Here is a 17558-nt window from a genome sequence, read left to right on the forward strand (position 1 = left end):
CACCAATTGGACATTAACAATGCATATATCCATGGATTTCTAGATGAGGAGATTTACATGCAACCACCAGATGGGTATGACAAGGTTGAGCCTGAACAAGTTTGTAAATCAAAAAGATCCCTCTATGGGTCGAAGCAAGTTGGGAGATAATAAAATAAAGAGATGACTTCCAAATTGAAAATTTTTAGTTTCAAACAATCTCATCATGACCATCGTTTGTTCACAAAAGGGTTAGGTTCTTATTTCTTAATACTCTTTGTTTATGTTGATGATGTACTGATAACAGGAGTTGATGAGTCCTTAATCAAAGAAACTAAAAATTTCCTTCATCAGCAATTTACATCAAGGATTTGGGCTATGCAAAATTTTTTTTGGGACTTGAGATAGGAAGATCAGAGTCTGGTTTATTCCTTTTACAAAGAAAATATATTTAAAATCTTTTGGTGAGTACTAGACTTGAAGACTCTAAACCAGCATTAACTCCTCTAGTGCAACGCATTAAGCTGTCATCTACCATGGATCCCTTATTATCTAATCTAGATCAGTTCATGAGACTCATAGGAAAATTACTATATCTCAGTCTTACAAGACCAAATATCACCTATGCAGTGCAGTAACTAAGCTAGTATATGCAACAACCATGTCAAGAACATTACAAAGCTGCTCTTCACATTTTGAGATATCTCAAAGGGTGCCCCACTCACAGCTTGTTTTTCCCTAGCCACAACACTTTCCATTTGTTTGCCTACTATGATGCAGATTAGGCTATATCCTCAGATACTAGAAGGTCTGTTGCGAGTTTCTGCATTTTCCTTGGTACATCTCTCATATCTTGGAAAATAAAAAAACAGGTTGTCGTTAGTAGATCCTCTGGTGAAGCTGAGTACAGGAGCATGGCACTCACAGTTTGTGAACTCTAACAGATAACCTATATCTTGCAAGATTTACAAGTTCCTTTTAAATCTCTTATACCTCTATACTATGATAAAAAAGCTGCAAAAGTATGGCTCAATCATTTCCCTCAAATTTGGTCAACATCTTATTGTCATAGTCTCATCACCATCAGCAATCGAGGAATGCTTCACCAAGAACGACATCATTTTAGCAAATCGCCCGCTATTGACCATTTTCAGGCAATTCAGTTACAACTTCAATAATATAATCACAATCCCTTATGGTGACCACTTGCGCAACCTCCGCCATATCGGAAGTGTTGAGATCTTCTCAATGAATCGACTTAATAAGTTTATAGACATTCGGCAAGATGAGATTCAAAAGTTATTAATCAACTTATCGCGCCATTCAAAATAAGATTTCGTTGAGGTAGAGTTGAAATCAACTTTTTCGAATTTAACTTTCAATGTTATTATGGGATTGGTTGTAGGGAAGCGATATTATGATGATGATATGAATGGCGAAGAAGAGGCAAAGCAATTTAGGGAACTAATAAGCGAGATCTTTGGTAATGCTGGAACAGCAAATCTGAAGGATTATTTGGCGATTTTGAGGTGGATCAATGATGGTAAGCTTGCTAAGAAAGCCAAAGAACTTGCTGAAAGAACTCATAAATTGTTTACAAGGTTAATTGATAAGCATCAACAAAGAAAGGATGGGTTAAAAATTGCAGATACGATGATCAACCATTTACTTTCATTGCAGGAGTCCCAACCAAACTTCTACACTAATGATGTTATAAACGGGCTTACTATGGTAAGTAGATTAAGTTCCATGTTTTTTATATGTTTTTTTCCCCAAGGTAAGCAAACGGTAGGTTCGATTCAAACCGAATAAACTATGGTAAAACATATAAACCGAAATTTTTGGACAATAGACCGATTGAATCAGTTGGTTCGGCCAGTTGTGGTTGGTATTTGCCATGTAGATTCGGTTTTAAGCCCAACGTCTCTGAAATAAAATTGACCTGAACAATAATTTCGATGCAAACTAAATAAATCGATAAATTAAAATTCCTGTCAATAACTGACCGAATCAAAACGAAATGGTTCTGCTTGGTTAGTAGGACACTAGATCTCACATTCTTATTGCAAGATGGAGTAATAGAATTAACATCTTGAAAATGACTTTACACTTAATCACTGTCTGGCCAAAAAAAGAAAAAGAACTCTTCCTCCTAACCCCTAAACCAAGTGGAAGGATATCTGAATAACTACCAAATTATATAACTTAATGGTCTTTCTATTTTGACTCATCCAATTACTATAAAATATTTGTCTAAATGCATAATTCATATATATTTGTCATTTATGTGGTTAAAGGGGTGAGAGGATATTCTTGCTAACTATTAAAAAAGAAAAAAAAATTTAAATTCCCATTCTAACTCACTCAACTATTATATTATTTTTTATTAAATTTTAACTAAATATATCAATTGACACCTAAATTTTTTAAGAAAAATCTAGTGGTATTTTCAAATTTTAGATTTACATATTAAATCTTTGAACTTATAAATTATACATATTAAATCAATTTATAAAATTATACTTATTGAATATTTTAATTTATAAAATTATATTTATTTAATATTTTTGGAATGATTAAAATATACAAAATATTTTTCAATAATTAGTACCAAAAGATGCATAAATTATATAGTTGGACAATTAACTATAAACGACAAGCACAATTGAATTAATTTTTTAAGTAATAGAGATCACAATTAGTTTAATATGCTATGGCACCGGGATTTACTATTTTTTTTGTCTCTTTTTAATGAAATGAGTTGCCTTTATTTTTTATTGTTAAAAAAACTATTAGGTGGTTTGTCTCTTTTTAATGAAATGAGTTACCTTTATTTTTTATTGTTAAAAAAACTATTAGGTGGTATTATAATATACTATAACACAGAAGGTCCAGTAATCAACACATCATCAATGTAGACAATAAGAATAAGAAAATTGTCACTTGATCCCTTAGTGAATAGGCAATGATCAGTGGAAGATTGAGAAAACCCATAGTTGATCAAGATAGCAGTGAATACCTGCCTACTTTAGCCCATACAAAGAGCACTTTAGTTTACAAACTTGACCTGGGAATGTCTTAGTATAACCCTATGGTGGATGCATATAAATGTAATGTCCTCATCAATGTGCCCATGTAAGTATGCATTATTGATGTCTAGCTAGTGTAGAAAGCATAATTTTGCTGCTATTAAGGCCAATAGAACCCTAATAGTAACCAATTTTGCAACAGGGGAGAAGCTTTCTATATAATGTAGACCTAGGAATTGATTGCATCTCTTAGCCACTCAGCAAGACTTGTATCTGTAAACAATATCGTCTGTCTTATATTTGATTCTATAAACCATTTAGATCCTATGGTCTTCTTGCCTTTATATAACTTTAGAACAAGCCAAGTGTCATTTGCCTCTAGTGCATTTAATTCAGCCTACATTGCCTATAACCACTTCTCAACTTTCTTAACATGATTAAAATATTTAGGCTCATGGACTTTTAAATAGGCAGCAGAATATAATAAAAAAATCGACCTATTTGATGTGCAGGTGATGTGTCATTGCTATTGGATGAAACAAGAGCTACAAAATCAATAAGCCAAGCAGGTTTAGTTTTGGTTCTAACGCTTCTCATTAATTTTGGTTGTGGGTAAGTCAATACAGGTATGGTACTGTTTTGATCCGTTGTATGAGAAATGATATTTTATGATGGAATTGAGGTTGTATTTTGGTTTTCTATGGTATCTTGGTTTGTTATAATATTTTGGAATTGGTGATTTGCGATGGGAGATGGAAATTAAGTTTGTATGTTTGGTTGTGATTGCATGTTTGATTATGGTGGTAGATTATGATTATGAATGATTGGTTGTGGTGAATGGGGTGTGTATGTGTGTGTAGTATGTGGGATATTGTCATCAATGCATTTTGGAAAGGAGAACTTGTAGCTAGAAGTGGGTATTTGGTTATGAAAGGGGAATATATGCTCCTTGAAATTGACATCTCTAGAATGAATTTTTTTTTTTTTTATGTTTAAATCATAAAGTCTGTATCCTTTCTAGTGTGGCGTGTAGCCAAGTAAAATAGTCGGAATTGCTCTTGCATCAAATTTGTTTTTGTTTGGTGTTACATTGTTTGCAAAGCATAAGTATCTTATGGTTTTGAAATATGTGGTATTTGGGGATTTCGCATGTAAAACCTCAAAAAGGGATTTCCATTTCAATATTTCTATGGGTACTCTATTTATTTTGTGAGTGGCTACCAATAAAATTTCTGACCAAAACATCTTAGGGAGTCTAGATTGAAGTATAAGTGTTTTACCTATTTGCATTATGGACTTATGTTTCCTCTCTACCCTTCCATTTGTTGAGGGGAATAGGGACAAGATAGTTGGTGTATGATACCTTTTTGAGAAAAGAGCCCTTGTAATTATTTGTTAATGAAATTTGTCCTGTTATCTGTCCTTATTTTCTTAATTTTAGTCTGAAATTGTGTGCTAATCATGCTTAGGTAGTGCCAAAAACCTCAATCACTTGAATTTTGTCCCCTATCATATAGACCCATGTATACCTGCTGTAATCATCTAATAATGTGACCATATATCTTGTATCTGTCATTGATCTAAATGAATAAGGACCCCACAAATCAGCATGTACTAAAGCAAATTTAGCTTATGCATGGCTAGTACTAAGAGGAAAAGGCAATCTTTGTTGTTTTGACTAGGGACAAATGAAACAATCCTCAAATTCAATTTTTGTATTCAACAATTAAAATATGTGTTTGAATCTAGCATTTGATATGTGGCCTAGTCTAGCATGCCAAAGCATTCCTACATGCTTATTACGATTGTCACAAGAGATAGTAGCATTACAAGTAATATTTGAATGAAAATATGTGTTATTCAATAGGTATAAACTTCCTTGAACCCTTCCAATAAAAATAAGTGCATCAGTTTGTATATCCTGTAATAGACAATGGTTAGTTTTGGTTTAACAAAAATGTTGCATTTTTTGGTAAGGGTATGAACTGAAATCAGGTTGCATTTAAAACTAAGGACTAACAACACTTCATGTAAAACCAATCTGTGATTTATCTTTATTGTACCAGCATGTGTGACTATTTTATATGAACCATCGGGCAGTTTGACAAGTCTAGGTGTTGGTAATTTGTAAGTGTAATAAAAAAGTTTTGGGTTATAGGTCATATGGTCTGTAGCACCCATATCTATTATCCAATTGTCTTTATCCTTAGTCACGTAATTAAAATGAGATGTGTTTGTATTACCTGCAAAGCACGTATTATCTGGTCTATACTGTCAGCATTATCATTGAGCTTGCAAGCTTGCACTTCTTTGCCCTTCATCATCCTCATAACCTCTTGCTGAATCATCTTTGTGATATAATCATTGAGATCTCAATATGCTTCCACATTCATCACTGTTGAACTCTCTAGAGGCGTTTCATTCACTTGATTTGACATGCTGACACTAGCTTCTGCCCTTTTCTGTTTATACTCAGTAAACCATCCAGGATATCCATGTAGTTTAAAACATGTGTCCCTTGTATGTCCTCCCTTTTTACAATGATTGCAATACCTGTCTTCCTTTTGGTTGGCAAAATTGCTTCCATCCTTATTGTTGAATTTTTGATGATTGTTAAATCTATTTTCATACATTGTTGTTGAGTGTTCATTTGATTCAAAACTCATAGTGTGAACCTCCTTTTGCTTTTCAACCCTAAGAAGCATTGAATAGGCTCGGTTAACACTAAGAAAGGGGCCATCAGTACCATCAATAGTATTTGGTTTCTCACATTATCATATGACTCGTTTAATCCCATCAAGAACTATATGAGTTTGTCTTCACTATCTATTTATGTCATAGTTCTTGATGCTCCACAGGTACATGTACGTAAAGGCCTTAAGCATGTCAACTCATCCCATTGTCTTTTCATCTTGGTAAAATACACCATCACTGAGTTATTTCCTTGCTTAATACTTGAAATTTCTTGTTTGATTTGGTAGAGCAGAGGGCCATTGCTCTCACCAAATCTTTGTGCTAGCTCCTCCCATAATTGTTGTGCATTGTTTGTGTATGCCTCTACTATATCCTTTGATATGGAATTCAGAATCCATGACACCACCATACTGGGATATGGAATTCATAATCCATGACACCGCCATACTGGGATATGGAATTCAGAATCTATGACACCACCATATTGTCTACCCTCAGCCATTTTTCCATCACAGGTGAATTATTTTCTGGTTTTTCACATTGTCCATTAATAAACCCTAGCTTATCCGTAGCTCTCAATGCAATTATCATAGATATACTCCAAGACAAGTAATTATTACCAGTAAGTAAAACCTTACAAGGTTTGTAGTAGGATTGCGTAAATTAAGTAGCTTCAATCCATCTGATTCCTCTATTTCTGCTCTTACAGGTGTTGCAGCTATGGATGAATAAGTCTCCCTATTTGCTGATTTAAGGAGATAAATAAGCACAAGGACTGATTTACAGTAATGAATAAAAACAGAGATCAATCCATTGTGTCATAAGCTCTGATATCATGTTTAGAAATATAAAATTATGAGAAAAATTGTAAAACTAGTTGAGGAGTTGTGGATCTACTTCGTTATCAATGAAAAGAAATTGTACAATATGATCAGCTAATGAAAAAAAGATAACCAATATGTATTTATACTAAGTCCTGTCTAGTATTTTGTGTATTATCCTACTGTAGCAAAACTACTTTGCCTAACTAACTTTGTTATTCGCGTTAGTTTTGGTCCATGTATTGGTCCATATAAATTAATGTAGGCCTCTCTTTCATGCAGTACATTGTGCTAGTTGGATTTTGTATAATCTCAGGCCCATTTTGCATATTCCCATAGTTAACCTAGCGCCGTTTCCAATCCTTGATCTTTGCATTCGTTCTGATCATCACTTCCGTTTGTTCAGTATGAGAATGAGTAAGAGAGTTTTTACTTTTCATTTTTTTTTATATTGGAATTTATCAAAAAAATAAAAAAAATAAAAAAAAAGTTTTTCAAGTTAGTCCATTACGTTGATCAACCCTTTAGAATTATAGAAGCAAATAAAATGAAAAACATACCACAAGCACTGCAAATATTCTTATTGCAAAATGAGAACATTTTAGCACATATCACGAATTTGTATGATACTATGTTAGAGGTTCTGCTGTGACTTAAACTAAAATCTGTCCAAACTCATCCTTAATGAAACCATATTCTGTTGTTAAGAAGACTGGTAAAAGATCAAATTCACCCCAGAAAAAATCCAACTTTGAATAAGATCCTTCCCTCTTTCTTTTTCCTTTTCTTTCTTTTAACACTCACAAAAAAAGACAGAAGAGAGATTTGTTACATATGTTTCTCCATAGTCATCGAAGAAAAGTTAGTAATATCTTTCATACCATTTCTCAAATTTGGGAACAGGAGTATTGATACAAATCAATATAGAAAATATTCTGAAGCAATTTATAAATTTTTACAGCAACGCTGCAATTAAGCAGCTGGATCAATGATGCAGTAGAAAGCAGCATTTACTTGTCACGAAGCACCGTGTCAACAGGTGAACCACCTCATATAACAGCAATCTTGAAATAAGAACACTGTCTCATTCATCTTGTAAACAAGGCAGCCAGGCAAGTTGATGTAACAAAGATATGTAACCTCAAGCAGATACATGAAAATAACTCAAAATCAATGCCCATAACGAAGTGTCAGCTTCAACATCCTTGACTGGCTTCAGATGCAGATGGATGCAGCAGCACAAACTATCCTTTTGAACGGGTAATACATTAGCATTGAAGGCAAACAAAACACGGGTTTCAAACTGGCATCAAGAGTGGTAAATTCTAAACGAGAGTAGCTTACCATACCTCACAGCTTCCAATTCATTCTTTAACTTCAGCGATTTGAAGAATGCCTTCAACTTTATCCATGGCCAAGCGTAATATCTCAAGATGATTTATATGGAAGTTGAGAAGTCAGAGTACATAAACTAAAACAGAAAAGAAATACATCTCCTGGATTCCATGGGAAGAATCTAGAAACCTTTTACAAACAGGAGGTAGAAAACCTACAAGATGAGTTAACTAATACAAATAATAACAAAATGTTAATGTCACACTTCTAATTGAAAGGTCACCTTATTTAGGGGGAGTAAGCGAAAAGAACATTAATATGTCATGAAAAATCTGTAAGATAACACAAAACTACCAATCTTATTGGACGCACTGCATTTAGAGTGAGTGAAAGAAAGACTTCATTTGAAATCTGTATTACAAAAAGATTCAGTTTTCAAAAAATATTTCTAGGATACCAAAATTTCATGCCTAAATTCTTGCCTTTTCTAATTTTTCTGAAAGCCTCGTGAAGGGCAGCTCTAAATCATAAATTACTATAAATGACCCAAGAGTACATTAGAAGAAATGTTTTGACTCTTCAACAACAATAACTAAGCTGTGAAATTAAATGTTGAATCAGAAAGGATCTATGAGGATCCCAATCCCAGTTCTGTAGGATTGTTAGACAGCTATCTATAATTTCTCAAACAAAATGGTGGGTAGGATATTCCTGCTCATATCCATTGTAATCATAGTATAGCCTCTCTCCTTTAGCAATATCACGAGTGGCAACCAAAAATACCCGGCATTCACCATTTACACTGTATCTCACACATTTACAATTCTGCTTCTTCTTACCATCCCTGCACAAAATTGGATATATTTTAAACTTCATGGAGGACAGACTTAATATTTCGTATTTCTAACGCAACCTCGATACAAAAAATGCAACAAATGTAGAATTTGACTGAAGAAACAGGTGGGGTATCTTGTTTTGCAAACAGAAACCTAGATCAAGTAAGGTGCAAGTATGAGGAGGTATAATGAGAAGAGCAATAACTTTTCAAGTTAGAATATGGAGAAGCAGCAATAGGTTACACAGGCTTACGGAGTATGGTTGTTAATGCCATTGATAAATCGAGCAATATTTCCACGTTTATCAGGGCAGATGACAAGGCTTTTAGTTGGGTCTTTTGCTAAAAGAAGGGTCATCATACTATCACAATCGTCATGTTCACGATTTCTAATGTAATCCACATCGCCTGTGTACTCTGCTATTAATGTCATATCCTTTATCTGGCTATCTGCCTTAACTGTAAATCTGCATCACAAAATAGAAATGAATCTACTCAAATCTGCAGTGATGGAATACAGCAGCACTGGAAACCTGTTCAGAAAGTAAGTACCCTTCACAAGAATCAAAAACCACTAAAAGAGGAGGGCATTCGCCTCTTCTAGACATAGCTCTGCACTGCTCCAGTGTCTCTATATCCTCCTTTGAAAGAACCTAAAAAACCCAGAATTTACTGTAACTAACTCACATGCAAGATAAGAGCGCCAATAGCTCCCAAAAATTATAATTAAAAATGGAAGTTTGACTTCAGACCTGCATGCCACCCTCTTCAAACTCTGCCTGATTGGCAGCTCTAGGAGCCATATCAGGCAAGTAGGTTAGTTCATCACTAAACTCCATTTGCAATGCTGTTAAGGCAGATGCAAGGGTGCCCATTTGTTTCAACCTTTCAGCAGCATCTTCTGATGGAATAAATGGCAAGAGTCTCCTCCTTTTCTTTTGATACACCAATGGTCCTGAACGCCTTCGACGCTTTCTTGTGTCTTAAAGTCAACCGAAGCAAATAAAAAACCATCATATTGCAACTCAAATGCAAGTAAATAAGTAATTAGAATTAAAATGGAACATTATACATCTGGACTCATACAATCAGTATTATTTATGGAACCCTAACTAAAACTAACCAGCACTCAGCATGAATATGAAAGGCAAGGTTTTCTAATAGTGAGCAGCAAATTCTACAGAGCATAAACTGCAATTGATTGAATTGCCAACTGAAAACATATATGTTACATCAATTAGATTAATGAATATTGGCCAACTAAGGAACTCCCCTTAATAGAGTCACAGCAGAGTGGATAACAACACAACGTCTTCCAAGTTGAGCACTCAAGTACAAAGATAGAGAACAAAGAGATTCCACTGCCCTTAGTCTCTTACATTTCTTTCTTAAATCCAATGCTAAAGGAAATTGCATTTGGTTTTGCAAATATTAAAGGGCAAAAAGAAAAAGGGAAAAGGGAAGCATAAATGGAAGAAAAAGGCAAATACTAGGATTTCATATGCAGGTGATGAAGAACTGAAAATGAATCACCTAATCAATCACAAAATAACAACAAAAATAACCATCCTAAATAACCAAAAAGAAAATACCCAAATAAGTAAGTCTTAAATTTTATCCTAAATTGAATTCACAATTCTTTTAAATTTATCAGTCCCACCAAATTGTAATAAAAAAATGTTCTATAGGCATATGCATGGAGATACATGCATGCTTGTCTACTGTAATTGTGCAGTCATGTGATCTCCTTTGAGTCAAATGACATATAACATATGATGCAACAATGGACCTCTTCCATTAACTAAATATTCAATGGATTTTTGCAAGATTTTATAAGGTTGCTAGAAATATTATATTTAAATCGCGCCAATATATAGACTATTTGCTTACATAATGATCTCATTGTCGCCCCCTGTTTCCGGAGCTTTTAAAGGAATCTCCTTAATTATCTTGCAGTATGATTGAAGGTTGATTTTATTGTTTGAATTTGATACTTGCCTTTGTTTGCTTAATTTAGGAGGCAATTTAGCGATCTAGCATGATTGGACTTACATAGATTCAAACTTTGGCAAGTAAATAAGTTTGGCAAAAAGCAATCTACAAGAATGGCAACCACTAATCAAACAATCCATACACATGCTTGCAATTATAATTATAATCAAAATAACCGATAATCTCAAATACAAGTAAAACAAATAAAATCAAAAAAAAAAAAAAAAAAGCATTTATGTCTGATGCTAGAATTTCATGCAAAGTACATTGATGTTTTCAAAATTTGATCAAGCTGAAACATCTTCATATTTAAGCTAGGATTTCATTTTAAAGACACTTCTAATTTTCCCTCTCCTACAATTAAAACGACCAGCCCTTCACTTGATTCCTTAAGAAGTTAGTGTTTGCCAATACATATCCTACAAATTATAAAAATTGATTCATGCAATCTCCCAAAACTATCTCCAACACATTCTACAAGTTCAAGTATATCCAGCATTTTTCTTTTCTTTTCTTTTCCTTTTTTTTTTTTTTCCAATTTTAACACACCATCCCAAATAGTAATTCTAGAGAAGTTCCACATCAATGCAGGTGAATCATTCCCTTGTTTATTAATTAATTAATTTATTTCTTTTTGTGATTGTTGCTATTAATCCTCTTCTCCTTTCCTCAATGTTATTGGATTTATTTTCGGCTAAACAGGATTGAAAAACTTGTATCATGAAAACCTGAAAGAAGTTTTCAACAAGAAATATTAAAAAAAAATTTCAAAGATAAAAGAAATGATAAAAAGAATAACATACCAGCAAAAAAAGAAAAAAAAAAGGAAAAAAATTCACCTTGAGGAGAGCTGCATTTATCTTTCTTGCGATTACACTTCTGAATCCTGAAAAAATCAATTATCTTCTTCTGTGAAAGCCCTAAAACAAACCATCAACCCACATTGTCATATTTTTCATCAAAAATGAAAATAGAAACATAAACAGAAAAGTAAAATTTTTCCCCTACTTCTTACTCGTCTCTGTCCAGAGCACTTAGGGCAGAACCACGATCCAATCGGGACTCTAGCAACGATCGGCCTAACGCATTTCATGTGAAATCCCTTATCGCATTTGTCGCATAAGAGTAGCTCGTCGGCTCGTTCACCTGAGCCACATTGCTCGCAGCTCACGTCGCTGTAGTCAGCTCGCTCCACCACGGCATACTTCGCCTTAGCAAGTATCTCCGAAATGGGCTTTAGCTTTTTTGGCGGCGGTGACTCTGGCGGAGACGGCAAGGGAGTGGCCTTGGTTCGCCTCCGAGAGCCGATAATACGCCGAGCTGCCGCCGCCCCTGGGGAGGAGGTGGTGGAAGCCGGAGCCATAAGGCAGACTGTAGACTCGTAATTGTAGGTGGTAATAGGGGTAAAATTGGAATTTGGAAGGAAAATGCTGCACCGGAAAAAAGAGAAGAACGGGAAATTGGATGGAAATGTGTTTTGGTCTCTCACTCGCGGGGAATGGAGAGAGAGCCGGAATGGGTCAGAGATGCTAATGTGCGCTACGTATGCGCACGGAATTCGATGCGCGCGTTACGTTAGAAATGCTTGGAGTGTTTTGACGTTCGCAGCCGTTCTAAGAAATGCATTTAAAACCAACCGGTTTGACGTATTGAATCAGTTAAACTCAATTCAAATGAATTTTATGATTTTGTATTTTTTTTTTATATACAAATAAAAAAATAAAAGCCATTAAAGTAAAGGTTTGCGGATAAGGGTGGCAATTTCACCCTATCTGCCGCGCTCGATCTGATCTAATCAGATTTTAGTGAATTTGAGTAGTGAATAAACGGATTTGAGATGAATTTAAATAGTATTTTTAAATTCGGATTCAAAAATTTGAGTACCCACTACCGTTTAATGAACATTTGAAAAATATTTAAAATAATTATTTTTTAAAAAATTATATATGTACGTTTTTAATTATAATTAATGTTATAATTATATTTACTATTCAAAATAATAATTTATAATTTTTACTTACTTTTCCTTTTTGAAAAATAAAAATAAAAGATATTTTTAACGTGAAACGACTATTTAAATGGATTCAAATATTTAAATAGATAATAATAATTGAATTTCGGACGAATTTGAATATAAAAAATGAATTTCTAAATAAATTCAAGTACCAATTTATAATCAGATTTGAATTCGGACAGTGCATTTTAAACAGGAACAGATTCATTATCGTCCCTATTCACGGGCTTTGATAATTTAGTTAAAATAGCGTGTATGTGTTATTAGTTGGATAGATTAATGAATAAAAATTATTCAATAAAAATCAATATTGTCAGAAATGGACGGCAACTGAAGTGATATCTCACTGGATTAAGTTTCGACCAAGTTGGACGGTTCAACTGTATTTTCTATTTTTTCGATTTCTAATATTATCTCTCTCTCTCTCTCTCTCTCTCTCTCTCTCTCTCTCTCTCTCTCTCTCTCTCTCTCTCTCTCTATATATATATATATATATATATATATATATATATATATTAAGTGTAACAACTTATTTTTATAATAGTTAACATATATATATTATATCATTTTCATCAAATATTCATCCCCATATAATAAAATGATATATATAAATAAAAATTTTAATTAATAATTTCCAAATTTAAAATCAAATTCAACATCCTAAATTGAAAGTTCTGTTGTGGTGTGCCCACTTAAATGGGACCCACATGTGTGAAAGTAAGAAAAAAAATAGGAGCAGTCAGTTCAACAGTGATAGCACATGGGCGGTGCAACTTGAAAGAGTTGTACACGGCATTCCTACGCGTTAACCTGCCTATAAATAGAGGCAGAGGCAGAACACACAAGCACACCAGAAACGAGAGAGAAAATGTAGCGAGAGAGTGTTACCGTTTTAGGATGGGTTCCTAAAACGAGGGAGAGAAAAATAGTGAGGATTATTTTGGGGTGTTTTTGGGAAACACTTTGTGTGCCACTATTTTTGTATTACTCTCTTTGTACCTACTATTGTTTTAATAGTGGAAGAAATATTCGGAGTTTGTCCCGTGGACGTAGCCCTAAAAGAGTTGAGGGTGAACCACGTATATTTCTGTGTGTCCCATTTCTATTATTCCGCTGCCGTAATTATTTTCTCTTAATTGGTTAAAAGGGCCCAAGGAGTGGTATCAGAGCTGATGCCTAACAAGTGATATCAGAGCCTGATTCCCAACAACTGGTATCAGAGCCGAAGGTTTCGGTAGGGCCAGCCGGTCAGATAGCTGTACCGGATCCGTGGATATATTTTAAAAATGAATATACCACGACGAAGAGAAAATTACGACGAGTCCATTGGTGCTGTCCGCTCGGAAAGACGTTGCAGAATCGACTTAGTGATAAATAGTAAAATAGTAACTTAGAGTTGATGGTGAACAGTTACTATTGGCGTACTGTTGCTGAGTCCGTTTGAAGTAAGCCCAGCACTATTCACGCATAGTACTATTTACGTGTACAGTTACTATTCATGCATACAGTTACTATTTGAGTAGACTGTTACTATTCATGGTCACTATTCATGTATACTACTGTTCATGTATACGGTTTATGTTAGTGATGATATTCTGCACAAGTCAGAGGTGGACGACAAACAAAACACAGTTGCCAGCGACTCAGAGCAGAGTGGGCAAGTGTTTACAGATGTGGACAACAGACAAAACACAGTTGCCAGCGACTCAGAGCAGAGTGGGCAAGTGTTTGCAGATGTGGACAACAGACATAACACAGTTGCCAGCGACTCAGAGTAGAGTGGGCAAGTGTTTGCAGAGGTGGATGACAGACATAACACAGTTGCCAGCGACTCAGAGTAGAGTGGGCAAGTGTTTGCAGAGGTGGATGATAAACATAACAAAGTGGCCAGCGACTCAGAGCAGAGTGGGCCAGTGTGTTCAGAGGTGGACAATATCTCAGAAAGTCCAGTGGCCAGCGACTCAGAGCAGAGTGGGCCAGTGTTTGCAGAGGTGGACGATATCTCAGAAAGTCCAGTGGCCAGCGACTCAGAGCAGAGTGGGCCAGTGTTTGCAGAGGTGGACGACATCTCAGAAAGTCCACAGTGGCCAGCGACTCAGAGCAGAGTGGGCCAATTTTTGCAAAGGTGGACGACAGACATAACACAATTGCCAGCGACTCAGAGCAGAGTGGGCAGTGTTTGCAAAGGTTGATGACAGACATAACACAGTTGCCAGCGACTCAGAGTAGAGTGGGCAAGTGTTTGCAGAGGTGGATGACAGACATAACATGGTGGCCAGCAACTCAGAGCAGAGTGGGCCAGTGTTTGCAGAGGTGGACGATATCTCAAAAGTCCAGTGGCCAGCGACTCAGAGCAGAGTGGGCCAGTGTTTGCTGAGGTGGACAATATCTCAGAAATATACATGGAGCAGTCAGAGGGTTTTTTAGAAAAAGAGGATTGTGTTTGCAAACTGAGGAAGAGCTTGTACGACTTGAAGCAGGCACTGAGACAGTGGTACAAGAAGTTTAAGTCTGTTATGGGGGAGCAAGGCTACAGAAAGACTACTTCAGATCACTGTGTTTTTATGAAGAAATTCTCTGTTGATGACTACATTGTTTTTGCTCTATGTGGTTGATTGTTGGTTAGAAATCTAGTAAGTCTTTGCGTGAGAGACTTGGGACCAACAAAGCAAATTCTTGGCATGAAGATTACAAGAAATCGAAGAACCAAGAAATTATGGTTGTCACAAGAGAAGTACATTGAGAAAGTACTTCAAAGGTTTAGAATGGAGAACGCAAAAGCGGTTAGTTGCCTCTTACTAATCACTTTAAATTGAGTTCTAAACAGTGCCCTTCTACGGATGGAGAGAAGGAAGAAAAGGAAAAGGTTGCATATGTTTCAGCAGTTGGAAGCTTGATGTATGCCATGGTTTGTACACGGCCAGATATTGCTCACTCAGTCGGAGTAGTGAGTCGGTTTCTTTAAAATCTTGGAAAGGAACATTGGACTGCAGTGAAATGGATCTTCGAGGTACAACCAAAGTATGTTTATGCTTTGGAGATGAGAAGCCAGTATTAGTCGGTTATACCGATGCAGATATGGCTGGGGATGTTGACTCGAGAAAGTCTACATGAGGATATCTAATAACATTTGCAGAGGGAGCCGTGTCGTGGCAGTCAAGATTACTGAAGCGTGCAAAGAGTTGCTGTGTAACAACAGAACCAAGACCGAAAAAAGATCTGCAGGTGGTGCCTTGTGTCGAAAGTCTTCCCGACAAAAGGAGGTCGGGCGGCGTGTCCCGCAAAGTTGTAGCGGCGGTACAAGATGGTGGGCAGATCTAATAGATTATAGCTGCAGGGGGAGCCGTGTCGTGACAGTCAAAGCTCAATTCACCTTGGAAAGGATTCCTCCTTCCATTCTATCACTAGATCAGGGATGTGTTGGAGATGAAGCTGTTACAGCTTGAGAAGATCCATACAGGAGAAAATGGATCAGTCATGTTGACGAAGATTCTTTCAAAGGAAAAGTTTGAATACTGTCGGATAGTTGCATGGATGATGGAGAATATGGCTAATGTTCCCACTTAAGTGTGCAGGGGGAGAATTGTTGTGGTGTGCCCACTTAAATGGGACCCACATGTGTGAAAGTAAGAAAAAAAATAGGAGCAGCCAGTTCAACAGTGATAGCACATGGGCAGTGCAACTTGAAAGAGTTGTACACGGCATTCCTACGCGTTAACCTGCCTATAAATAGAGGCAGAGGCAGAACACACAAGCACACCAGAAACGAGAGAGAAAATGTAGCGAGAGAGTGTTACCGTTTTAGGATGGGTTCCTAAAACGAGGGAGAGAAAAATAGTGAGGATTATTTTGGGGTGTTTTTGGGAAACACTTTGTGTGCCACTATTTTTGTATTACTCTCTTTGTACCTACTATTGTTTTAATAGTGGAAGAAATATTCGGAGTTTGTCCTGTGGACGTAGCCCTAAAAGAGTTGAGGGTGAACCACGTATATTTCTGTGTGTCCCATTTCTATTATTCCGCTGCCGTAATTATTTTCTCTTAATTGGTTAAAAGGGCCCAAGGAGTGGTATCAGAGCTGATGCCTAACAAGTGGTATCAGAGCCTGATTCCCAACAAGTTCAAAATAACAAAATAACACTGTTCAATCCAAGCTGAAAGTTTAAATTTAAGTTCCTCAAACACAGAAACTATACTGATACATATAAAAGTAATAAAACTTTTTTTAAATGAACAATAACATATTTATTTTTTCAAATAAAAATCGTGTTTTTTATTCTTTGTATAAATAATTTATTATTAGATTTTTTATATAAAAATATAGAAATATATTGATATATATTACATACTTATATACAGTTTCCTCATGATGATTTTTAGTTTGATTTTTTTTTCAGAAAAAGAAAATTAATATATTTTCGTAAAAAAAGTTCGGTTTTTTTCAATTTTACGAATTTTTTTTTTTTCAAATTCAAGTCTGGATGACCAATTGGTTCTTGGTTTAACCATCCAACCGGCCGGTCCGATCAGGTTTCAACAACTGATAAATGCTCAGAAAAAAATACGAAAATAGGAAGAGAGAGAGCTCTGAAGGCTGCAGCAAATACCAAAGGTCTGATTTTTTCAGTTTTAACTAGTTTAATTCGATTTTTACATTTTTAGTTTTCTCAAAACAAACTTCCAGTAAATCGATTCATAAATTAATTGGTATGAATGATCATACCAGTTCAATTTTCAAAATAATCAAAAGATCAAAATATAATAATAAATTTTGTTTGTATGTCAACCTAATAATGATAATAATTATTATTATTATTTATTATTATCAAAAAATGCAGTTCATGAGGATACTTGAATGT

General features: G+C 35.4%; 2 protein-coding genes and 1 pseudogene across 7 annotated transcripts; 1 reads left to right on the forward strand and 2 right to left on the reverse strand.

Moving 5' to 3' along the window:
* The first annotated feature begins 1368 nt into the window (after positions 1–1368).
* Positions 1369–3061, forward strand: LOC149497755 (isoflavone 2'-hydroxylase-like). Its single transcript, XM_089719277.1, has 2 exons — positions 1369–1710; positions 2942–3061. The coding sequence occupies exons 1-2, from the start codon at positions 1369–1371 to the stop codon at positions 3059–3061; spliced, it is 462 nt and encodes a 153-aa protein (XP_089575403.1).
* A 2048-nt stretch (positions 3062–5109) lies between these two features.
* Positions 5110–6359, reverse strand: LOC149497756 (uncharacterized; annotated as a pseudogene).
* A 1011-nt stretch (positions 6360–7370) lies between these two features.
* Positions 7371–12311, reverse strand: ATXR5 (TRITHORAX-RELATED PROTEIN 5). Of its 6 annotated transcripts, none has more exons than XR_016320164.1 (7): positions 11694–12309; positions 11525–11605; positions 9446–9675; positions 9246–9346; positions 8948–9160; positions 7873–8702; positions 7371–7767 (listed from the first exon to the last, which is right to left on the reverse strand). XR_016320164.1 is itself a non-coding variant. In XM_089719607.1 (6 exons), exons 1-6 carry the CDS (start codon positions 12046–12048, stop codon positions 8543–8545), a joined length of 1140 nt encoding a protein of 379 aa, XP_089575733.1. In that variant the 5' UTR covers positions 12049–12309; the 3' UTR covers positions 7371–8542. The 6 variants fall into 6 exon arrangements, 2 of the variants coding, with proteins under 2 accessions (XP_089575733.1, XP_037491589.1); XR_016320166.1 differs by having other exon boundaries at positions 7371–7772; XR_016320163.1 differs by having other exon boundaries at positions 7868–8702.
* Positions 12312–17558: the final 5247 nt, after the last annotated feature.

This window comes from Jatropha curcas, chromosome 3, assembly GCF_041381405.1.
Source record: "Jatropha curcas cultivar XTBG-Jc1 chromosome 3, XTBG_Jcur_1.0, whole genome shotgun sequence".
Taxonomy (NCBI): domain Eukaryota; kingdom Viridiplantae; phylum Streptophyta; class Magnoliopsida; order Malpighiales; family Euphorbiaceae; genus Jatropha; species Jatropha curcas.

Excerpts from the sequence above, each read along its gene's own strand:
- LOC149497755 (XM_089719277.1), top strand. The coding sequence starts at position 1,369 with ATGGGATTGGTTGTAGGGAAGCGATATTATGATGATGATATGAATGGC. Across the intron at positions 1,711-2,941 it reads TTATAAACGGGCTTACTATG|GCAATGATCAGTGGAAGATT; the intron begins GTAAGTAGATTA and ends CTTAGTGAATAG.
- ATXR5 (XM_089719607.1), bottom strand. The coding sequence starts at position 12,048 with ATGGCTCCGGCTTCCACCACCTCCTCCCCAGGGGCGGCGGCAGCTCGG. Across the intron at positions 9,161-9,245 it reads GTTTTTGATTCTTGTGAAGG|ATTTACAGTTAAGGCAGATA; the intron begins GTACTTACTTTC and ends TTTGTGATGCAG. Across the intron at positions 8,703-8,947 it reads GGCATTAACAACCATACTCC|GGATGGTAAGAAGAAGCAGA; the intron begins GTAAGCCTGTGT and ends AATTTTGTGCAG.